General features: G+C 38.6%; 3 protein-coding genes across 7 annotated transcripts; all 3 read right to left on the reverse strand.

Moving 5' to 3' along the window:
* LOC137951814 (FRIGIDA-like protein 3) lies at positions 1-4471 on the reverse strand. 3 transcript variants are annotated; one of them, XM_068798741.1, is made up of 4 exons: positions 4307-4471; positions 1644-2714; positions 1251-1423; positions 1-823 (listed from the first exon to the last, which is right to left on the reverse strand). In XM_068798741.1, exons 2-4 carry the CDS (start codon positions 2698-2700, stop codon positions 281-283), a joined length of 1773 nt encoding a protein of 590 aa, XP_068654842.1. In that variant the 5' UTR covers positions 2701-2714; positions 4307-4471; the 3' UTR covers positions 1-280. The 3 variants fall into 3 exon arrangements, with proteins under 3 accessions (XP_068654842.1, XP_068654840.1, XP_068654841.1); XM_068798739.1 differs by having other exon boundaries at positions 1-826; XM_068798740.1 differs by having other exon boundaries at positions 1-826; positions 4260-4471.
* Positions 4472-10068: 5597 nt separating this feature from the next.
* LOC137951774 (probable inactive receptor kinase At1g27190) lies at positions 10069-13883 on the reverse strand. Of its 3 annotated transcripts, none has more exons than XM_068798671.1 (2): positions 11492-13883; positions 10069-10302 (listed from the first exon to the last, which is right to left on the reverse strand). In XM_068798671.1, the coding sequence occupies exon 1, from the start codon at positions 13342-13344 to the stop codon at positions 11524-11526; it is 1821 nt and encodes a 606-aa protein (XP_068654772.1). In that variant the 5' UTR covers positions 13345-13883; the 3' UTR covers positions 10069-10302; positions 11492-11523. The 3 variants fall into 3 exon arrangements, with proteins under 3 accessions (XP_068654772.1, XP_068654770.1, XP_068654771.1); XM_068798669.1 differs by lacking the exon at positions 10069-10302 and adding an exon at positions 10408-10735; XM_068798670.1 differs by lacking the exon at positions 10069-10302 and adding an exon at positions 11158-11361.
* Positions 13884-19353: 5470 nt separating this feature from the next.
* LOC137951194 (uncharacterized) lies at positions 19354-20136 on the reverse strand. The gene has a single exon (XM_068797781.1). The coding sequence runs from the start codon at positions 20134-20136 to the stop codon at positions 19354-19356; it is 783 nt and encodes a 260-aa protein (XP_068653882.1).
* Positions 20137-22966: the final 2830 nt, after the last annotated feature.

Below are 22966 nucleotides of genomic sequence, written 5' to 3' on the forward strand. Positions count from 1 at the left end.
TCATATGAAGGGAGCCAGTATGCAGGCATCTCTAACGGGTGCAGATGCAGACCACTTTATCTTCAAAAGAGAAAAAAAAAAAAAAAAACTTAAATAACAGATTATGTTTCATTTTGGCAAGTACAATTTCTGGATATATCGACAGATCTACAGCAACCAAAAGCATTACAGTTTAACAACCAGAGAAGCTGAAGCGAGACATTTAATTGTTAATGCATAGCCATCAAAATGGAAGAACAAGCCACAGCAGTCTCTCTGATCCTGGCAAAGTAGCAATAGATTAGTGGGTGGGTTGCAATCCGCTTCCTGTATATCTGCCATAGGTTGACGAAGCACCCGATGGGGTAGCAGAGACCTGATCACCGTGGTAGTAATAAGGTTGTGGAGCATTCCCCTGGAAGCCATCCCCAGGGTATCTGTTGTAGTTTGGAGGACCAGGCATGCCAACAGGAGCTTGTTCTTCCTGATAGAAGTATGGTTGCTGGTAACTAGGCTGCTGTCCATACATAGCCTGGCTAGGTGGTGGATACTCGTAACTAGGAGGGCCCATGTAGGGGTACCTGTCAAGGCTTTCATGGTATCCTCCCACCTCAACAAACATAGGAGGGGGCTGCCTGCTGGATCCATATCTTCCACTTGCTCGAGGTCTCTTCGGAGAAGGCTTCGCAGTATTTATAATCCTTTTCTTATCAGTTTTTGCTTTCTGCAACTGTACCACTCGTTTTTGGAGGGGGCTGAGTTCGTACTCTCCTTCAAGCTTATACTCTTCTATGCACCTAATTACGGCCTTCAGTGCAGCAAGTTCCTGCGCATTTGCATCGTTCTGCTGCCACAGAAAAGTGCAAAAGCAAAAATTAATCAAATGGAATACCTAGGCAGCAAGAACAACATATATCAAGGATGGGTGGGATTCAGCAATTAAAGATGGCAGCCTATCATACATGTGGCAAACACGAAAGTATTATAACACTGCTAAGCCACATGATAAGAATGAAAACTAATTTTACTTAATCCTGTTCACTAGATCAAGGCAGTATCCAGAAAGCACTAAAAAGAGCTCGACCTGCTCATTAGATAGTAACCAATTCCTCATGGAATGACAATTTGCCATTAGCTTTAGATGGACGGAAGCAAAATTTGTTATTCACCCAGTTAAGGGGACAAACAGAGAGTAAACAACAGCTGTAACCTGATTCTAATATCTGCCCTATGCATTTAATTTCTTTTGGCTCAGAAGTGACAATTTTCACCTGAACACCTGCTGCGCCTACAGCTCCACCCTTTCCTTGGGAATTTCTCCTCAAATCTTTCAAGTATGTTTTCAAGAGAGGCACAGGAGGAAACATCTCTACAAGCTGAAAGGCTTGAATGAAATGAACAGCATCGATTTGCCTCCCATTGCCAACCAATGTATCAACAATACCTGCAGAAGGACCTTATACAGTTAGACAATTGAAGAATGAAATCAACCACCAGATGGTGATTTCAGTTGGTCATCTTCAATAAACCTCTCTTCGTTGCCAAACCAAACAAATTATTGTTGACATGTCCCTCATGGACAACCTATGGAAAGTTAATACTTAATAGCGTGTCAGAATGGATGACAAACCCTTGTAAGGGCTCTTGACAGAATTAATACCAACCTGGCACTTTGTGAGTTAGGCCAAGAGATCGACAGAGTTCAGAAGTCTGCCTCCGATGGGAGACAGCAAGGACAAGCTTGCAAAGTTCATCTTCATCAAACTCTGAAGCAATGCCAAATGTAGCAAGGAGCTGAAGGAAAGCCTGGGCTTCCAGTGCACTCCCATCGGCAGCATCCAATTCCACCTCACCAGCCAACTTAGGCTTCCACTCATCAGCAATTGCCTTCACTTGCTGCTTCATTTCGGCACTCACGGTGTGTTCTGTCTCCGTACCCATCAGAACTGGGGCCACGGATTCCATCAAAAGGATGCAGGACTTCCGCAGGCCCTTCAGGGCCATGTCCTGACTGTTCCCTTCATGGGAAGTAGTCGAGTCTGGAGGGTAACAACCCTCCAATGAATCCAGCACTAACTGAGCCGGCTCAGGTGCACTTTTCAGCGCAAGGGGCATTTCTTCACGTATTGCAGAAAGAATGTTTCGGTTTTCTGAAATATATTTCAGAAGCCCTTGCACGTCCATTTGTTCACAGAGTTGAATCAACTCAGGACAGGGCTTAACTTCAACAGCCACAGCTTCAGGATGTGGGTCTGATTTATCAAGAGATTTCTCCTCGGGAGCAGATAAAGGATTTTCTCCATTGGAGGAACTGCTTACCTTCTTTTCAGTGTTTTCCTCTATGTTTGTAGACTCGAGTGATGAAACATTGTACTTTGAGCGGACCTCCACAATTGCAGAGACAGCAGAGTCTTTCAGCACTTGAAGCCGATCCAATAAAGCTTGTTCCTTGGCTGCAACTTCAGCCTCTCTCTGCACAAGCAGTTCCGAAGTCTTGGTCTCCTTCTCCTCCAATGCCTTTTCCTTCTCTACCAGCTCACTAAGCTTCTTTTTGAAAGAATTTTCAAGATCGAGAAAGTGCCCTTCAATTTCTTTCCATGGAACCATACAGGCAGAAGAAGTTTCTCCATGGGTTTCAATTTCTGCAAATACTACACCAAGCTGTTCAATCATGGTTGTTGTTGATTGACTTTCTGTCGCAGCTGATTTTGAATTATCCATTTTGAGTAGGCTGCCTGCAAGAGAGATGTTGATTTAACTAAATGAGACAAAATAATTGTGTTATATATGTGTGCATATATATATACACATACATACATACATATATGAGGGAAAGGAGGTTAGACTCAAGTCTAGTTTCTTTAAAATAATGTTATTCTTTCCATTTTATCATCAAAATATTATAAAAATATAAACTTGTTTGAAATAGACATCAATAATAATATATGGGACAATGAAAAAGTATAGGATAAAATAATTGAAATTTAAATATAATAATGAAATTAAAAGTGGGTGCTCCTAACTTATAGGGACTTGAGTCCATATACCCCTTTTCCTATACATATATAACTTCAGACCAAGCATGTAGTCTCAACTTATATATCATTGTGTGCCATTCAATCCACACCTCTATCCAGTCTATAATTTAGTCTATATCGAAAGAAGCCATAACATGACCAATTAGGAGTTGAGACAGCTGCTTCACTGCATAAAATGAACACCAAGCAGCAAACTAGTGCATTGCTTTAAACTATTTCTAAAAAACACTAGCAATTATCTTGATGAAAGAGCATCTGTTAAAGATGCATTAGTCATTTAAATCATAAAAGATAAATACTAGCAATTTATTGGCATGATTAGACACTCTTCAATACCTAGTTACAGCAATTAGCATAAATAATATGTGATTTGGTCATGGTGATTTATCTTTATACTTATTTTCTTCATTTCTTTCGTCAAGGATCTAGTAAATGAAGAGAAATGGCTACTGAAAAATCTTTAGTAATGCAAAAAAAAAAAAAAAGGAACAGAGGAAGAAGAGAAATGAGAGGTAAAAAGAAGCAGAACGCAAATAAGAACTAGAGACCTTGTTAGCAGGAACAACAAGTTGTTTTTCCAGCCCCATATGGGCTAAGGAGTAAACAGGAACTTCCTGCAGAAATTTTGATGGCATTATAGAGGGGTATATAAATATTCAATTTAAAGAGGATTCAAATCCACTGTTGGCCATCGTGACCTTTGATGCAGAACTGTCTTCTGTATTAGAAAGTCTACAAGGCAATTTTTGCAGGTTTTGATGCCAGCAACAAGGCCACATTTCAATTAAAAAATAAACTCCACCATTTTAGGTAGAAACATAGCAACTTCAAAAACCAAAATCACCAGATTCATAAATTTATGTGTTTTCTCCAGCTTCATGGATTAAAGATGCCTATGTGAATCATAAAAGGTAAATTTTCAGAGATTCCGTTGCATCCTTTTATGAGGCCACAGCTGAAGGTCCAGTTGAACAATCAAGAAATATTTCAATCGAGAAAGAACCTTATATTTTACTAAACCATTGTCACTAAATGGAATAAAAATAAAATCTTCAACAACAATAGCATACAGAATGACTCTTCTGCAGCCAAGAAAATCCAAACCTTTCCTTCAACAGAAATACAAAGGGATAACAGCCACACTATAGAACTTCACATCTTCGAAAAATAATCCTCAAGTTCATTTGGGCATAACGAAGTTCAAAACAGGTAAACAAAATAAATAACAGAAACTTCACGCACCAACTTCAGAAATAATGAAAAGGTACAAAAGTCGGCCGCGAAACCACCTTCAGCTCGCGATTTCCTTCTATGATATTCAAGTTTGGCCCTCCAGTAGTCCTAACAGAACTTTGCTGAAAGCGGTGACCAGGCAACTAGAGATTATCAGTAGTACAATCGGCAGAAGAGAAAATTCCCCGGGTATACAAGGCCGAAGCACAGCAGTTGTGGGGAGTTAGGGCAGTAAACGGGTCCGATATTTCGTGCAAGCTGTTAACTGAATCCGATCCGGTTATCGGTTGCCGTCATACAGAGGCCAGCCGATTCAACGAGTGAATCACTTCCTATTAGGACACTTACCCAAAAGTTTCAGTGCCCTCACACGATGGAAAGTGAAAAATGGAAAGTGAAAAGAACGTGTATAAAGGGTGGTATCTAGGCCGAGTTTGATTTAAATATTTTGAATTCAAGTTTGGCTTGAACTTAGTTAAAATTATTAGGCTCGAACTCAAGCTCCAACATTTATTTAAAACTTTTTAAAAAATACATGTCTCGAGTTCGTGTTCTAATATACATTTAATTTTTTTCAAAAAATATATGTTAAATAAATAGTATATAAAATTATGCATATATTTTTTATAAAATTGGGAATGACCTCTATTTAAAATTGGGCATAAGGGTGACATCAAATCCTGCTGAGTCTGAACCTTGTTCAAGCCGAGTTTGATTTAAATATTTCAAACTCGAGCTTGAGCCGACCCTAGCCTCGAACCTAAAATTGTAATCGAACTTGAGCCTAATAATTTTAACTGAGTTTGAGCTCGAGCTCTAGTCGAGTTCGAGCTTAACCTACATTTAATACTATATATAAAATATATGTCAAATAAATTATATATAAAATTATCCATACATTTTAAAAAAAGAATGATAGGAGAGGTTCAAAATTGAATTTTAATAATGGATTAAAACGTACCAATATTAATCTTTTTTACTCCAAATGTTGTCTAACTTGTTTTGTAATTTTTGAATCTGACCATAAATTTACTATGGCCTCCTTAGTGTCCCTGGTTAAAAATTTATACTCTTGGAAAAACTAGAAATTTTTTCCTATGATACATATTTCCAAAAAACCCTTTAAATAAAATCTTATTACTATTAGTGACTTATTAGAAAATTACAAGAAATATTTTAAAATTTTTGTGGGAAAGTTAAATGGACATCTTATTGCCTCTTCTAGGGAAATAAATAAAAATTAATAATCAATCTAATATATTATTATACTTATCGATAAATTTTGTAATCAAATAAAATGTCAAACACAAAATTGCAATGAAAATTGCCTCATGCTAAAAGTATTACAACATTAACTATCAAATATTTATTCAAAAAATTTCTATATGCTTTTCTAGCCCATCTTGGCTGAGACACTAATAGCCCCTAGAAACTTAGCAAAATCATTTTCATGCGGTTTGGGGGGAGGGGGGGGGGGGGGGGGATGATAGCTGCGACGGAGGCGGTGACGACGGAAACAAAGGCGAAGGCGAGGGGATGAAGAAATCGAACGGACAGCTACAGAGGCGGTCGACGAGCAGTTGTTGATGGCGACAACAGCGGACGGGAGGGGCTCATCAGTGACGAGCGGAGGAAGAATGTTTCCCCCGTTCCTGGTTCCGACTCGGCCAGTTAATGAGTCGACTCACGAGCCGTTGAGCCAAACCTGGATTCGATCGGGCTTGGCTTGTTAATTATAAACAAGCTGATCCCAGATCTCGAACTCGGCTCAAAATCTAGGGATACTGAATCGAACTGAGCCTGCTCGCGCCGCTCGGTTTGAAGTCACTCCTATGTATAACGAATAAATGTGAATATCAAAGTTAAACTTGCCTTCGCTCGATCGACGCTATTTACTTCCCCTTGTCACTCGTTAATTCCTCCATCCTCTGTTGATCCTCTCTGCTTCCTAACCCTCGTCTCTCTAGTCTCTCGCACTCTGTCGGCTCGTCCTCTCACGCTCTTGACCCTCTGTGCTTCCCATACGTCATCTCTCTTGTCTCTCCCTCTCTGATGCGAAGAGGTGAAGTTCCTTAAGAACTTCTGGTTGAACACATATCTGGAAGTGGCCATGAAGAACCAGTTGTTAAGTGCAAACCCACCAACACTATAAACAATACATTATTTGGGGCTGATGCGAAGAGGTGAAGTTCCTTAAGAACTTCTGGTTGAACACATATCTGGAAGTGACAATGAAGAACCAGTTGTTAAGTGCAAACCCACCAACACTATAAACAATACATTATTTGGGGCTCGAGCCATGGCACTGCTATAAGGACTATGATTGCAATTGAAACATCGGTGACCAACAGGTGAACGCGAGCGACATGGCACACCAGAGGTGGTGGAAGATTCACGACGCCATGGATACCAAATTGGAAAAATTTTGTGGGCTGAAGCTGAGGAGGTGGATCGAGTTGGATTGGGATAGGAAGAAGGCGAAGGAATTCGAGTTTGAAGACCATCACTAGAGTGTGAACGTGTTGGATCCAAGACAACAAAGTGTGATATGCCGTTTGTAGCAGATTAGTGATTCTTTATTTTTTTAGTGTTTAATGCGGTAATACAGAGAATTACAGTTTTTAATGGGAGGGAGATGTATTTAGGGGGGTTAGTGCACTTTGTAAGTGCAGGGGAAAAGTGGGAAGGAAAGTGAAGTGGTAAAATACTTGTTTGTGTTAGTATGCGCAATAGAAAATGTACTTGTTTGTGTTAGTGTGTGCAATGTAAAGTGCAGTGTAAAATACTTATTTGTGTTAGTGTGCACAATTGAAAGTGTGGTGTAAAGTGCAAACAGATTATTTATTAAATAAAATATTTTGAAATATCTGACTTTCAGAAAATTAAATTAATATTAGTTAATAAATAAAATATATTAAATATAACAATTAAATAAATGCTCACTTTTATATTATTAAAATTGTAATAAAATTATATTTTTGTAATATCTAAATATGATAATTATGCATACATCGTAATAATAATAAAATAATAATACAAATATAACTCAATCACCTATTTAATATAAAAAAATTACAATTGCACATACAAAAATATAACACAAAAAATATTTGTCAAATTAGGGTTAGGAAACAGGGTGGATCTAGGTCCATTTTTAGCCTTTTTTTTTTTTTTTGTCAAATTAGAAGTTGGGGTTTAAAGTGAAGGGTTCAGGGTAGAGTTGAGTTTTTAAAAATATGGCTCCAGGTTAGGTTGAGTGTTTAAAAACTCCACTTGACTCAAACATTAAACAAAGGTAGAATTATTTTAAAAGGAATGAAAGAAAATAAAAATAAATTATTAGTTTTAATTATATTTTATAATTAAAAAATAAAATTGGGAAGTAATTAAATACTGCATAATGAAAAAGTCCAAAATATGAATATAAAATCAAAAATAGAAAAACAAGATTATAAAAAAAATAAAACATAACATAAATAATAACAATGGTTATTCAAAAGGAAAAATTAATAATAGTAATTATGGAGTGCATTGCATTGAGTTACTATAGCTCGTCTTCCTCACTCAGCGAATAGAACGAATAACAGAGGTTGCAGTGAGTGGAGCGAATAACGGAGGTTGCACAGAGGGGAGAGAAGTCGTCGGTGCAGGGGACGACGAGAGGAAAAGAGTCGAGCACCGGGGAGAGGTTGCAGAGGGGGCGACTGAAATCGCCGAAGGTCACAAGCGAGAGAGGAGCCGAAGAGGTTGCAGAGAGGGGAGAAAAGTTGTTGAAGGTCATTGGTGCTGAGGACAGCGAGAGGAAGGGAGTCGAACTCCAGAGATAGGTCGCATAGAGGGCAATTGAAATCACCGAAGGTCGCAATCAAGCGAGAGAGAATTTTTTTCTTTCTCTGAAGCCCTCGTTTGATAGAGCCCTCCCGACAGCCCGAGCCCGATGTAATTGAAGGAGGGAAAGTGAATTCAGATGGAGCAAGAGAGAATTTTTTTCTTTCTCTGAAGCCCTCGTTTGATAGAGCCCTCCTGACAGCCCGAGCCCGATGTAATTGAGGGAGGAAAAGTGAATTCAGAGATCGACCCCTCTGAATTCACTTTCCCTCCCATTATGCTTAAAATGGGAAAAATTGAAATACATTTGTAATTTACTTTCCCCCTACACTTACGCTGGGCACTAACGGCTTTTAACATATTTTACCCAGCGTAAGTATTTCACTTACGCACTAACAGGCCCTTAGTGAGATTAGAGTGTATAGTTCTTTTAGGAATTAGTATCCCACTTAAGAAGTAAATAATGAAAGTCATGGCAAGTTAGGTACTCCATGGACATTTTATCTAAGCCCAATTTAAGTTTCATACAATTCAGAGGTCACCTACGATTTCCTCAGCAGCTTATCAACATTAAGTAATTCGCTACTTTGATCCGTCTAATTATCAAGACATGCTCTAAAAGTAACATTAAAGTACTTATTATAAAAATAACTATGTTTTTTTAGGCTTATGATTCATTTAGACATATTATAAAAGTAACTCATACTCTTGTTTACACTACATTTACTATTTGGGCACTAACACAAGAAAGTACTTTCCATTGCACTTTATATCGAGCACACTAACATGAAAAATTGATCTACTTCACTCTCACTTTCACTAATTTATTCAGTCTCACTTTCACTTACCCTTCCCCCCTATACTCCTTCCCCACTCTTAGAAACAGGACATGGAAGGTGGGCCGCTGCACCTCTCCCTCCTTTGGCTAGCAGGAAAGGGCCCCTACCAGTCCCTCCACCTTTAGAAAGTTTTACAGGACGGAGGAGAGGGTTCACCTTGCCTCCCCATGAAAGTCGACGATCAGGATACTTTCAATGCTAACTCTACTGGCGGTTAAACTTGATTGAACCACCAGGTTAGAGGTGAAGCAGTCACCTCTCTGATTCAGTGACTGGGTTAGACTTTATGACATTGCTTCGACTCGTGGGTTTTCACATGTCTCAATGGTTACATGGCTTAATTCTTTTCAGTAAGATTCGAGGGTCACCTTGCATTATCAATGGATATGTTTTCTACAAACTTGTATCTTTTTATTATTTTATTGTATTTAACCAAAATATTTTTTAATATCTTTGTGATTTTTCTACCAAAGCTATGATACCACTTGTTATGGGGTCAATGCATTGCCGAGGCTTGTGCAAGGACTAGACTTGGCTCACTACTTGAATCTCACAAACTAGTCTTCTCATTTATCACACTTGGAGTCTGTTTGAAACCCCATGAAAAAAGAAAAAAAAAAGAGTTTGATCATTATTATTGCCTAATGAAAATGAGAATTTTAATCATTATTTCATTTTTACTAACTACGTTTAGATCAAATCAACAACATGGTTACAATGAGTAGAATAGCAACTTAACAGATGAGGTTAGTCCCCCTTTGGATAGTTTTCTACAAGACAGCTCTTATGACTCTCCCTAACAAAAGTAAGTTCTGCACTATATTGTCCACTGTTATTATGCACAATGTTCTCTATTAATTCAGCTTGGATTTGCAGTTATAAACATTTTATCAGTCCTTGTGATATTGGAGTCATCATTCCGAATCCATCAATCTAGTTTTCGTGAAAGGAAAGAGAGAAACAATCTCAATCATAAATGTCTCAACCAGAAATACTACTAACAAAACTTCCATTCTGTCTTCTGAAATAGTCCTGAAATTGTTACTTATGATTGCAGCTCAGGACAAAACAGTTCTGCTTTCGTGTAAAAAATAATGAATCCAACATTGTTTGAACACTTGCTGAACATAGAAAAAAATGTTAAAAGAGTATTCTATAGTTTTTATGAAAACATAATCCCACTTACTATAAATACTAATGTGTCCATGTCTCTTGGATATATTAAAGCCAAGTGCAGGTCAGGAGACTTCTTCTCAACTAAGAAGCATAACATCCTTACAAACCTAACCCAAGATAGGATGAGTCACCCACCAGCAACCAGCTTGAGTCATACACACACATGGACCCTTGATATAGAGGGCTCTCTTACGTCCAATGTTTGGTAACTATTCAAATGAAGTTCAGGAAATACTAGTTGAGGGAAAAGCATCGTCTCTGAAAACGAGTATTTGTACACAAAACATTTTCTAATTGGCATACAAACCACCAGATCACCCTTTGCTGTTCACTATTCACCAATCTCCACAAGATTTAAATGTGTCTAACTCTTTACAATATCTACTTTTCTACAGTTCAACTGTGCACCAATGGAAACATGGAATCTGGTATTACACAAAAAACCCTTAACATACACTTCTTCTAACACCCTAGTAATATAACTAGAATCGCATTCAGTTTGCACCCAAATTAATCCACACTCACTGACAGTCACAGATGTTGTGATACAGAGCGTAGCATGGGAGAGAAAAGACATGAGAGGTGAATCAGCAGCACTCCCATGTCAGCAAGTACAACAAGTACTGCTTTCTGGTTTGTTGTCTGAGTAACAGAGATGGCAGTATAAAATATAACTGGTCAAGTTATACAAAAGGGAATAAAAAATAAAAACAAACAGGTAATGGAGAAGGGAAAGGAAAATAAAGCAAACAAATCCTGCCCTGTTTTTATCATAAAAGTCAGAAACCAGAGCATATAACATCAGGCAGTTCTTTGCAACATAATGAATCTTCCAGGTACATAAATACATCTCCTTCTTCTTCAAAAAAAAGGTACCAGAAAGCTCTCTTGTTTATATATTAAAAAAAAAAAGAAACACACGGTCTAATTGAGTTAAGAAAATGAAAGTAACAAAAGAAAGAGTATTCCTTTCAAAAAATAAATGAAAAAGTATTGAAAGACTAAAAGAGGATCCTTTGTCTCGTGGTACTGTCAATCAAGAGATAATTGGATGGAAAAACTAATCAAACAAAAAGAACCTCCATTAGACACTTGGGATTCCACCAGTTTTACAGGCATTATTTAGGTAAAAAAGCACATAGTCATTCAACAAGAAGAAAAGGTCAAATGCACATAGGTTCAACAAGATATTCACGTGACAGTCCATGAAAATTCCTCCATAACCATCTTGAATGCAATGGATCATATTACAAACATCAGATATTCTCCTGCAGAATCAGGAGAAACAAAGAGTTTTGTAGAAGGGACAAAGCTGTAGTTCAATGACAGATTCTATTGTACAAGTTTCTCTCAGAACATGGAGTCTACTACAGCAAGGACTACGAGAGAAAACCATACCTGATTTATACTCAATACAGGCAAGAAGATAGCTATCGATGACCCTCTGTATTATTGCGCCCAAATATCAGTGGAAAGTCATCAAACTGTTCAGGAAAATCATGTCCCCCACCTATAGACCTCAATGACTGATAAACCTGATACATTGCAGACCTGTCTTTTGGCCGTGAAACAACACAACCGATAGCTACTATCAAAAACTGTAAAATTTGGTCGTCATGACCCATCCCCAACAAAGATTTATCAACGACATCCTTAATCCTACCAGCTGCAGAGAGCTGATTCACCCAATCCACCAGATTCCCTTTAAATCCTTCCTCTGCATTTGTAACTTCAAGAGGCTTTTGAGCAGTCACCAACTCAAGAAGAACAACACCAAAGCCATATACATCACCTTTTTGTGATGCAACAAGAGTGCTAGCATACTCAGGCGCCACGTATCCAAAATCCCCAAAATCTCCATGGATGAAACTACTTGCATTTGCATCAACAGGAACCATGAGTCGAGCCAGCCCGAAGTCTGTGATCCTCGCATCATAGTCTTCATCCAAAAGAATCACATTGGAGCTTATGTTCTGATGTAGCACGGGTAGTTGGAAGCCATGGTGGAGCCATGCCAGCCCTTTCGCCGCCCCGATAGCAATTCTGAGGCGGGAAGGCCAATCGAGTGGACTGGATTGAAGCGAACCAGAGTGGAGGAACGAAGAGAGTGACCCATTAGGCATGTGCTTGTACACCAATAGCTTCTCGTCCTGGACCACGCAGAAACCCAATAAAGGGACCAAATTAGGGTGTCGAAGCTGACCCAAACTGTTCATTTCTGCACGGAATTGTTTCTCGGACAGCTTGCAAGCCTGAAACCGTTTGATCACAAGGGCAGAACCATCAGGAAGTATGGCCTTGTATGAAGTACCTGTCCGGCTAGAAATAATGATATTAGCAGGATCGAAATTATTCGTAGCCGCAATCAAATCCGACAGCTTGAGCTTAACGATGGGTTTCTGGAACAACGACACTGGAAGAAGCTTGTGTGCTCGAATCACGTCAGTCCACCCGGTCGATTGGGCCCGCTTGCCGGCGCCACGCTTGGGCACCGGAAAGTACCAGCCCCAGAGTGCGAAACCAAGAAGCAAGGAGACACCGGCACCAAAAACCCCAGCGGCAATTATGATAATGAGGTTCTTGTGTTGGAGCTTCCGGCAATTCCCCAGCGGCCCGCCGCACAGACCGTCGTTTCCAGAAAAGCCTTGAGGATCATATGAATTGAAAAAAGAGGGAACTGTACCAGAAAGCTGGTTATTTGCGACGGAGAATTTGTTTAGGCGCGTGAGACGCGAGAGCTGGTATGGAATAGAACCCGAGAGAGAATTATCATCAAGGTTAAGAGTGTTAAGATACTTGCAGTTGTAAAGCTCAGCTGGAATAGGCCCAGAGAACCTATTCCCGGAAAGATCAATATGGACAAGAAACGGCAGCCAGTCGCAGACGTTCGCAGGGATAGGCCCCGAGAAGTTATTTCGCGAGAAATCAAGAGTAGTGATCGACGGACAGTACTGCAAAGACGCCGGAATCGAGCCGGCAAGACCCAACCCCGGTAGCCGCAGATCGACAACCCTGTTTTCCTGCTCGTTCCAGCACATGACACCCACAAAGCGGCAGATGAAGCCAACGCTAGAGTTTGAGAAAATCCAGGATGCAAGCTTCAGCTGTGGGTCTTGAAGAGATGATTTCACCCCCCGCAGGCATCTGATGTCGTCTTCTCTTCCTCTCACATCCTGACCAGCAGCGAACCCCACGAGGACAAGAAGAAAACCAAACCCTAACCCTAGTCGAAAGCTTACTCTCATCCCCATAACAGGAACTGCCCAAATCAACGGGAGAGAGCAGCAAGGACGGGGGCAGAGAGATCAGAGAGAGGGAGAAAGGGAAAACCACTCCATTGACTTTTAGCCGAAGAGGATGGGACTTGGGAGGGAGGAAGCTCTCTGTAATGCTGTTGTTAGGTTTGATATATTATCGTCACCTTTATCTTCAGTCCATATTTTTTATCATATCAGAAATTTCTTCAGTCAAAAAGGAGGCAGAGCCGCAACGATGACTACAGCTTACAATGTTTGACGGGTTCGGGTTGACAGCAGGAGTCACCAGGAGCCATGTCATCGGAGGCAAGAGACCTGTCACGCGATAATTGAAGCGACTAACGGCAGAAAGTGGGCGATTATCCGCCCGGAGAAATTATTTACAAGGAAAAGAAATGGAAGAGAAGAAACAAGCACCATAGCTGTTCTTTGTTGCTCTCTGTCGATCTCCGACATAATCACCGCCCGTACTGTTAGACCAAATGCTCCAAGATTTTGATTTCCGGCAATTCCTTTGAACGAGGTTTCAGTCATAAAAGAATTTCATCACGTCAATGGCCAATTCATCAACCAAATATTTAGCATTTGTCAATGTTTCCCTTTTGAGTTTGTTGCTATGTATAATTACTTGTCAAAAGTGGTTCCGTCCACTTTTGTTAGAGTTTGTAGTATGAGTCGTCCACTTTTGTTAGAGTTTGTAGTCTGAGTTAAGTGTTGTGCTTTCTGTATCTAACATACCGGTCTTTTGGGTTATACTGGTTAGGCACTTCACTCGGAACTTTATAGTTAAACGAGCCTGGACGAGAGTAATTCTAGGATGGGTGACTTCTTGGAAAGTACTTTTGCTTAAGATTTTGACATGGTATCAAAGCTAAGCACGCCACGGCCCGCGTTCGTATCCCGTGAGAGACGGCTCCTAAATAGGTGGGGTGGGTGTCAGAGTGGTCCGTCCACTCTTATTAGAGTTTGTGGTCTGAGTTAAGTGTTGTGCTTTCCGCATCTAACATACCGATCTTTTGGGTTGTAACTTCGTAGTTAAGCGAGCCTGGGCGAGAGTAATTCTAAGATAGGTGACCTGGGAAGTACTCTTGCCTAGGACTTTGACATTACTCTCTTAACCAAGTCATTATTTAACCACAATAAGAAAAAATCCAAGGGATTGAGAAGTAGGGGTGGCTTTGAACCGAGCCGGTTCGCGAGCCGGCTCGATTCGATTCTTCATTTATCAAGCTCGAGCACCGAAATCGGCTCATTTACCTTAATGATCCGAGTTCGACCGAAGCTAGGTTCAGTTCGTCGGCTCGAAATGAGTCAGATCGGTATGAATCGGTATGAATCGGTAACTGGATCGCGAGCGAGCGAGCGGGGGAGCGGGAGCGAGAGCGAGGGGGGGGAATTTTTTTCCTCCCCCCTCATCACCGTCGACCCCTCCCATCGGTTGTTGTCGCCGCCTCTACCTCCGTCGTAGCTGTTTGCCGACGTCTATACCGCCGTCGCAGCTGCTCGCCGGCCGCCTCTGTGGCCGTCCGTTCGATTTCTTCCTCTCCTCGCCGTCGCCGCCGCTTCCGTCACCGTCGCTTCCGTCGCCGCCGACTCCGTCGTGGCCGTCATCCCTGACGATAGGTCCTCCCCGGCGCCGTAACCCCCTTCCCTCTGCGTCGTCTCGACGGAAAACCAAAACAAGGGAGAAATAATCTCCCCCTTCCTCGCGAGAAGATGATCTCGCACGTGCGAGATCATAAAATAAAAAAATAAAAAAAACTTTTTCCTCTAGAAAAAATTAAAAATAAATTTTATAGAAATAATTTTCTATAAACTATTAGTGTCTCATGTTTTTTTAAACATTTTTCTAATTGAAATTTTTTATTAAAAATCATATAATTTTCTAAGTAAGATTTTTCGTACCAAGATGGGGTAGAAAACTGTATAGAAAATTTTTGAATAAGTATTTAACAGTTGATGCTGTAATACTTTTAGCATGATACAATTTTCATTGCAATTTTGTGTTTAATATTTTATTTAATTCAAAATTTATCGATAAGTATAATAATATATTAGATTGATTATTAATTTTTATTTATTTCCCTAAAAGAGACAATAAAAGGTCCATTTAACTTTCCTAAGAAAATTTTAAAATATTTCCTGTAATTTTCTAATAAGTCACTAATAGTAATAAGATTTTATTTAAAGGTTTTTTTGGGAATATGTATCATAAGAAAAATATTTTTAGTTTTTCCTAGAATATAAATTTTTATCTAGGGGCACTAAGGAGGCCATAATAAATTATGGCCAGATTCAAAAATTACAAAACAAGCTAGGCAACAATTGGAGTAAAAAATATTAATATTGGTGCATTTTAATCCATTATTGAAATTCAATCCTGAACCTCCCCTATCATTATATTTTTTAAAAATGTATGCATAATTTTATATATAATTTATTCAAAGCCACCCCTACGTGCGAGATCATAAACAAGGAAAAAAAAACTCTTTGTCCCTTCCTCATGGCTCTTAAATAAGTTACAAAGATATTTTAGTAGAAATACGTTTCTAGAGACTATTAGTGGTTTTTCAATAAATGTTGAAAAGACATTTTTAATAGAAATATAAGGACCATTAGTGCCTCAAATTTTTTCAAAATATTTTTCTAATTATAAATTCTTTTTAAAAAATCATATAATTTTCCAAGTAAGATTTTATTGCCAAGATGGGTTAGAAAACCATATAGAAAAATTTTGAATAAGTATTTGATAGTTGATGATATAATACTTTGAGCATGAGGCAATTTTTATAGCAATTTTGTGTTTGACATTTTATGTGATTAAAAATTTATCGATAAGTATAATAATATATTAGATTAATTATTAATTTTTATTTATTTCCTTAGAAAAGGCAAAAAGAGGTCCATTTAACTTTCCTAAGAAAAATTTAAAATATTTCTTGTAATTTTCTAGTAAGTCTGTAATAGTAATAGGATTTTATTTAAAGAATTTATAGTTTTTATTTGGGTGATTGTAAATTGATAGTGATATTTTATTTAATTTTGTTGTGTTTGATTATTGTATGGAGTTTATTTATAATGTTATGCAGTGTATGGAGTGTATAAACAATTTCATGAAGTGTTTATGGAATGTATAGACAATTTTATGGAGTGTTTATGGAGTGTTTATGCAGATATTATGTATATTGATTATGCACAATTTTAAGTAAAGGTCATGCCGAATTTTATATATATATATATATATATATATATATAGATTATGCTCAATTTTAAGTAGAGGTTATGCCCAATCTTATACACATATTATATATATAAGTTATGCCCAATTTTATGTAGAGGTCATGCCCAATTTTATGTAAAATATATGCATAATTTTATATACATTTTATTCGATATATATTTTTTGAAAAGTTTTAAATGTATGTTGAGGCTCGAGCTCGGCTCGAATTCATTGGGCTCGAGCTCGATAACAATTTTAGGCTCGACTCGAAGCTCGGCTCGAAATATTTAAATCAAGCTCGACTCGAACATAAGCAGGTTCGGGCTCAGCTCGGCTCGATGCCACCCCTATTGAGAAGTCTCTAGAGGACTCTCCAAAATTGTAAACTATGCGTCTACCCTTGCCAAAGCCTCAACCTCTACTTGAATAGGTTTGTCCTCTCCTTTGACCGAGCATGGCTAATATCAGAATGCTTAGTGGTGTACATGCCCTGAAAACATATTACAACCTTTATTAGCTTGTCAATGCTAGAATAGACCAAATTGAAAAATTGTAAAGATTTAGTGGGCTCAGATACCTAACTATGATTAAATGCAAATAAAAATTTAAGGACATCAAGGTTTGGCTGGTAGCACACTCAAAAGTTCTTGAACACAATTTGATCTCTCTAGTATAAGTTTAAAATTTGATTAAAAACCAAAGAGACTCATAAACAGGTAAATTAGTCCATGGATTATTGAATCAAAATAAAGTTGAAGATGGCAAGAGCAATTTCATCAACAGTCTTAGAACTGACTTGGAGAGAATAATTTATGCTTTCATTTGTTGGGGGTGCTTGTGTTCATGTTGAAGCATGGTATCATTGTAATACAAAAGTCCAATATGCCTGGAAATGTAAATATCAAGAATTTTTTTATATTATAAGTTTATAAAAATCTCTAATTTAAATATTATCAATGCCCCTACCAGGAAAATGCTTAGAAATACAATAATTTTTAATTAATAATATATTTTTCAAAAAAATAATAAAAAATATGTTTGGACTTGTGTAACATAGGTCAAAGGACCCACTTTGCTTGAATTAATTAGACCAAGTTTTGAGTTACAAGATATGCTTATTAACTCAGGGGAGAGCAAATGTCTTGACTGAGCCAACTCGGATTCTAAGGGTCCTAATGTAGTGATGGAAATGAGAAGGGTCTATAACATCTTACTCCACCTTACAATATATTGAAAACCAATAATAACTTCACCTTTCTTATTGAATCGAGCTATTGATATTTTTACACGACATTACAATTTTTCTCTATGCTTGTTGATTTCCTGTTTACTCCGATCAATTCGAGTTTTTACACTCAGTTTCATCTTAAATAAAAAAATAAAAAAATTAGCTTTTTTTTTTTCTGACCCAATATGCGACTTTGATATATGCCTTAGCATGGTGTAACAACAAGCTTGGTGGCACAACTACATGATTATGCAAAGGATGCCATAAGCTATAACTTTCTATTGGAAACCTCCATCATTGCTGTCATGACAAAACTCTCTTCCTTCTTATGAATGAAGTTGTTCCAATGATCATTAATCATGATCTGCATCTTTGAGCATCTCTGTCACCTCCTTTAAATCCAGCCTTCTTATCTCAAAGAACTTCCTCTCCTAAAAAATTACCCTTCAATTCCTCCCCATAGAATACAATACCAACTATTACTTCAGCATCAAATGTCCACAAATATGCAAGCATTGTCAGTGTCCTCCACACAGAACTAGCTCTAGTTTTCTGATTCTGGGGTTAGAGAAGAGTTAGAGAAGATGAAGAACAGCGACAATTACTGTAATTTTGGGCTTGCAAGGGGTGATGCTCGAGGTTGGGCAAGATTTTTTTGATTTGCAGGAGGTTGGACGAGATTTTGCTTGACAGGTTCGTTTCAAGTCTTTGACAACCTACTTTTAAAGAAACAGGAGGAAGTCCCGTCTGCTTCGACTTTCCGAAACATTCCATAATAAAGAATGAAAAGTTGGTTTAGGTTTTAATGGCTAACATTCTGTCTTCATTCCATTCCGGGAAGTGCTAGATTTAGTTTTTGACAAACAAGCTCCAGATCAGATGACGGCACAAGCAAGGTTTAGTTTTATGCTAAAGTCCAGATCAGATAACGGCACAAGCGTGAACCGCCGTAGGAAATGCTTTAGAGCTGTGCCAGATGCTGTACAAAGTTGAATGAGCGGAAGAGATAAAATTATAAATCTCCAAGAACCCAGAGAAGCAGACCAGATAAATATTTGAATTTTTTTCTGCTCATCTTGTCTGCTGAAAATTGAAATGGTTTCTATTCGGCTAAATTTAAGACTACTGAACATGGGCATGCTGAGCTTCATAAACAAAAGCGCCATGAAAGGAGAATAAAAAGAAGAAAGTGAGCGTTGAGCGTGGTCTTCCTTTCATCATTTTGGAAGAACGATGGATGCAAGAAAGGCCACATTCACTTTCACCCATTTTTATTGAACTAAAGAGTCTGTTAATCTGCATTCCTCGTTTGGCACAAAAAAGCTTATTTTGAAGCACAGGAGAAGTGTCGTAATTTAATATAATGAGCTCCCTGAACAAGCAAACATTCTCATCCCACTCCTTACAATGATTAAACCAGCGTCAGCCGCAAGCTCTCTGCATTCCCCTCGTACAGACCTTACTTTGAAGAATCAAATTATCAAAAGAACGGAGAAGAAAAAAGTAAAAGTAAAATAGACAATTCAACGAACAAAGAACACAGAAGCCGGGCCTTCTATGCCTGTGAGACATCCGCCAGGGATAACTCCTTTAGCCATTCGAAGGTACGCTGGTCGGCCGCCTCTTTCTTCTGAATCAGTCTATCTTCTTTTGCCTCCGTCTGTTGGCTATTGCGTCGAGTGAAGACATTCTGGGAAGGAACAATTTCCGATGCCGCGGAACATTTGCAGCTGAAGGAGGAAAGTCTCGACAATCCGAGTGATTTCTTCTTCTGGGTTTGTTCTTTCGCGGGGTTGCTCTTTTTCATGCTCCTCCTCTGCCTTAAATCCTGCAGCTCGATCTCCGGGGGTTTTACCAGGCCCAGCCGAAGAACTCCCCACCCATTTGATTTCCGGCAGGATGAACCGACTGTCCTGTATCGAGCTTGAGAACCCAGTTGCGGCTTGGGGCTGGGATGGGCGTAGAATGTGTTGGACGCCCGGGCGTCGCTGCGGCAGCTGCTGCTGGAGCTGCTCCGGCTACTGTTGAACCCCCAGCTGCTGGAACGATCCATGGACTCAGACCTGGATCCGCTGTCCGATCGGTTACCCGCGTCGGAACTGACCGAAGGCCGTAGAGGGAGGATCCGGCCCTGGTAAAACACGTCCTCCGCCGCGCACATCTCCGTTGACATCACCCCTCCCCACAGCGCAAACTCGAAATCCTCCGTCTCCAACGGTTGGCTCTCCTTCAACACCGCACAGCCACTGCCGGCAGCCACGGGGAGGTCCGACAAGGACAACGCCTCGTCATAGTCGGAACAGTAATCACGAGCCTGGATCAGTCTTCTCTCATCCATGGAAGGAAAAGAAAATATCTTCGCGAGTCAGGGAACGATAACAGCTTGGATTTCGATTTATAGGCTGGGAAAAAACCAGAAAGTGGGATTTGAAGAGAGACGTATGGAGGGCAAAGGACCGTAAAGCAAAAGAAGCAAAAGTTAAGAAACGAGAGAAAAGGCTGCTGCAGGCTTCTGAAAGCTTATTCCTAAAGCTGGAGCCTTGGGGGCCGGGGAGCTTCTGTGTCCTCCTCAGTGGCCTCTGGGCAGACTCGTCAAATTTTATACTGTAAATTCTATAAATTCAACTCCGGAAATTGGAACAGAAGAAGGTACGAGTTTGAGTTTGAGTTTGAGCCGTGGAGAAGAAGATGTATGCATTCCGTGCTTCCAAAAAGATGGATACAAGAAAACAAAAAAAAGGAAATGGTGCTTGGTGGGGAATGGGAGAAACGAGGCGCCATGGGAGATCTTTTTGACCATTTTGGTTGCCAAGTTTGAGCAGAAAAAATCTGGTAAAAATATATAGCATTGTAAAAATAGTTTCAAATTACCTAAAATAACATATATATTTTACATAAAACATGAGTATTTATCATATATTAAAGTATGTTTGCAAAGAGGAATGGTGAAAAAAATTGATTTCATCATAAATCACGCACATAACCTTCATTTATTTCTCCTTAAATTTGATGTCAGTTTCTTCTTGCATTTCTCTCGTTGCCCCTCTCAATGGCCAAATGCTTCTTGTTGTTTGATTTATTTCCCTTGACATCTCATACAACCTCGTCCTATTCAGATCATTTTGCTTTCTTGAGTTCTCCGTCTTTGCTGAAAAACGAGTCCAACGGGCTTCAATGATTTGGATTAAACGCAAAACACAGAAAAGTGATCTGGGAGACGACAGTAGGAGAAAGAGGGTGCTCGAGTTTCCAAGAGACCCTGGTCTTGCTCAACTGAAAAGCCAAAGAGAAGCTGTAATTTAATGGTATATACTCCTTTAACATGAAACTATATGAATAGATTCATCACTGAATATTCAAAGGAAATTACAGAAAAAAAACTTTTAATCAAACTTTTTTGAAGAGACTGGTCAAGATTCCAAAACACCTGGGTCCTCATCGCAGATGTCAAACCAAAGCTGTAATTTAAAGGTCCCTACTCCTTTAACGAGACTTTCCAAAGGTTTATTGATTTCATCCTCTTCCATCTTTACGGTAAAATGCTTGGATTAAACTCTCTTCTTCAAAGATGGGATGTTGAGATCGGATCCAGACAAAGATCAGTATATTGGATGAGTTCTATAGCATTTGACTGAACACGTCGTTTGTTATTTTCTGTCCTTTTCCACAGCCCACTGCACCAAAATTTGACAAATTTAGCATGGAAACTGTCTCTGCCTTCTTTAATGTTTAACCAACCTGGAGCTAGAAATGCTTCAATGGGTTCAGCGGGGGAGAGGCCCTTCCCCTCTCGGTTTTTTATCAAACAAGTTAACGAAAAACAGATGGAAGAAGAGACTTCCTCCGTGACAACAAATCTCTCATTCGTGAATACTTCGATCAGGATGCGTGGAAGTATATTTACAGAAGACAAAAAACCAGCCGGTTGGTAAAGAGAAGCTGAAATGCGTCACTTCATGAGCAACACACAGCAAGCCCCAGTTACTGTAAGAAAAAAAAAAAAAAAAACTTTTAGACTCCAATTCATCTTCTCCAGACCTCTGAGGTGGTGACCCAGTAGCGTACAGTTGACACCGTGGTATTTAAGTTTCTCAACTTGAACTCAAAAATGCCATTTCAAGTAAGAGAAACCAGACGCGTTCAAGAGTCCAAAATTCACCAGAATAAAGGAGGGGAACTGAAATGAGTGGCTGAAAGAGAAGGGGAAGCATCCTCAACAAGTTCAGCAAAGACTTCTGCACATGCTGGATTATCAGATTGAGGGGCAGGCTTTGAATGCATTGTTGGGGAAAGAGTGGTTAGGAGACCATGAACCATTAAAAACTGTCTTTACTGCGTAGGAATACAAGGTGGAACGGGAAAATACCACATCTTAGCCACTTAAGTTGGGAAGAGAGATAGACAACTGAAGACGTTAGGCAAGTAAATGAGGCAGATCTAGACCTATATATTCAAAATGTATTAAATTCAATTATAATAAGTAAAAAAGTATAACATATAAAGTGAAGAATTCGATTCATCTTAAATGAATTGATTCAACTTCAACTCATCTTTGGGTGTTAGTGTAAACTAGTTCAAGTGCATTGGAAAATAGATTCCAGTGTTAGTACCCACTAATAAAAAGTATGATATCAACAAGAGAATGAGTAACCTTTTATAATATACTTAAATAGAACATATACATAAATAGATAATTAACCAAAATAAACATAGTTACTACACTTATATGTGATTTAACGTGTCGTATTAGAATATATTAATATCCTAATCAATGAAAAACTATATTATATTACTTAATGATTATAGTTTATTATAAATTAATACAATAATTACGTGGGACTAGAATAAATTATTTAAAATAAATAAATAAATAAATAATGACATAAGCGAATATAATAAATAAAAAAATTATTTTTTAATAACATAAGATATGTTTTAACATTAAAAACCACTAATTTAATACAATAATATAAAATTAATATGATAAATATATAAATATATATTTATCAATAACATAATATATATTTTTATATATTATTAATTAATAATATATTGTCACAAAATTTAAAACATTGGTTTAATTAATTATAGCCGAGCGGGAAAAAAAATTTTTTGCAGAGGAGAAGGAGCAACACGCATCCCGCTTCAAGTGATTGATTCGGAAAACA

The sequence above is a fragment of the Aristolochia californica genome, unplaced genomic scaffold (genome assembly GCF_029961685.1).
Source record: "Aristolochia californica isolate CCGP_79_NKW_82.1479 unplaced genomic scaffold, dmAriCali1.0.hap1 SCAF_15, whole genome shotgun sequence".
Taxonomy (NCBI): domain Eukaryota; kingdom Viridiplantae; phylum Streptophyta; class Magnoliopsida; order Piperales; family Aristolochiaceae; genus Aristolochia; species Aristolochia californica.

Coding starts and splice junctions, on each gene's coding strand:
- LOC137951774 (XM_068798671.1), bottom strand. CDS start 13,344: ATGGGGATGAGAGTAAGCTTTCGACTAGGGTTAGGGTTTGGTTTTCTT.
- LOC137951814 (XM_068798739.1), bottom strand. CDS start 2,700: ATGGATAATTCAAAATCAGCTGCGACAGAAAGTCAATCAACAACAACC. Junction 1,424..1,643: donor CCTAACTCACAAAGTGCCAG/GTTGGTATTAAT, acceptor GTCCTTCTGCAG/GTATTGTTGATACATTGGTT. Junction 827..1,250: donor TAGGCGCAGCAGGTGTTCAG/GTGAAAATTGTC, acceptor TTTCTGTGGCAG/CAGAACGATGCAAATGCGCA.
- LOC137951194 (XM_068797781.1), bottom strand. CDS start 20,136: ATGGATGAGAGAAGACTGATCCAGGCTCGTGATTACTGTTCCGACTAT.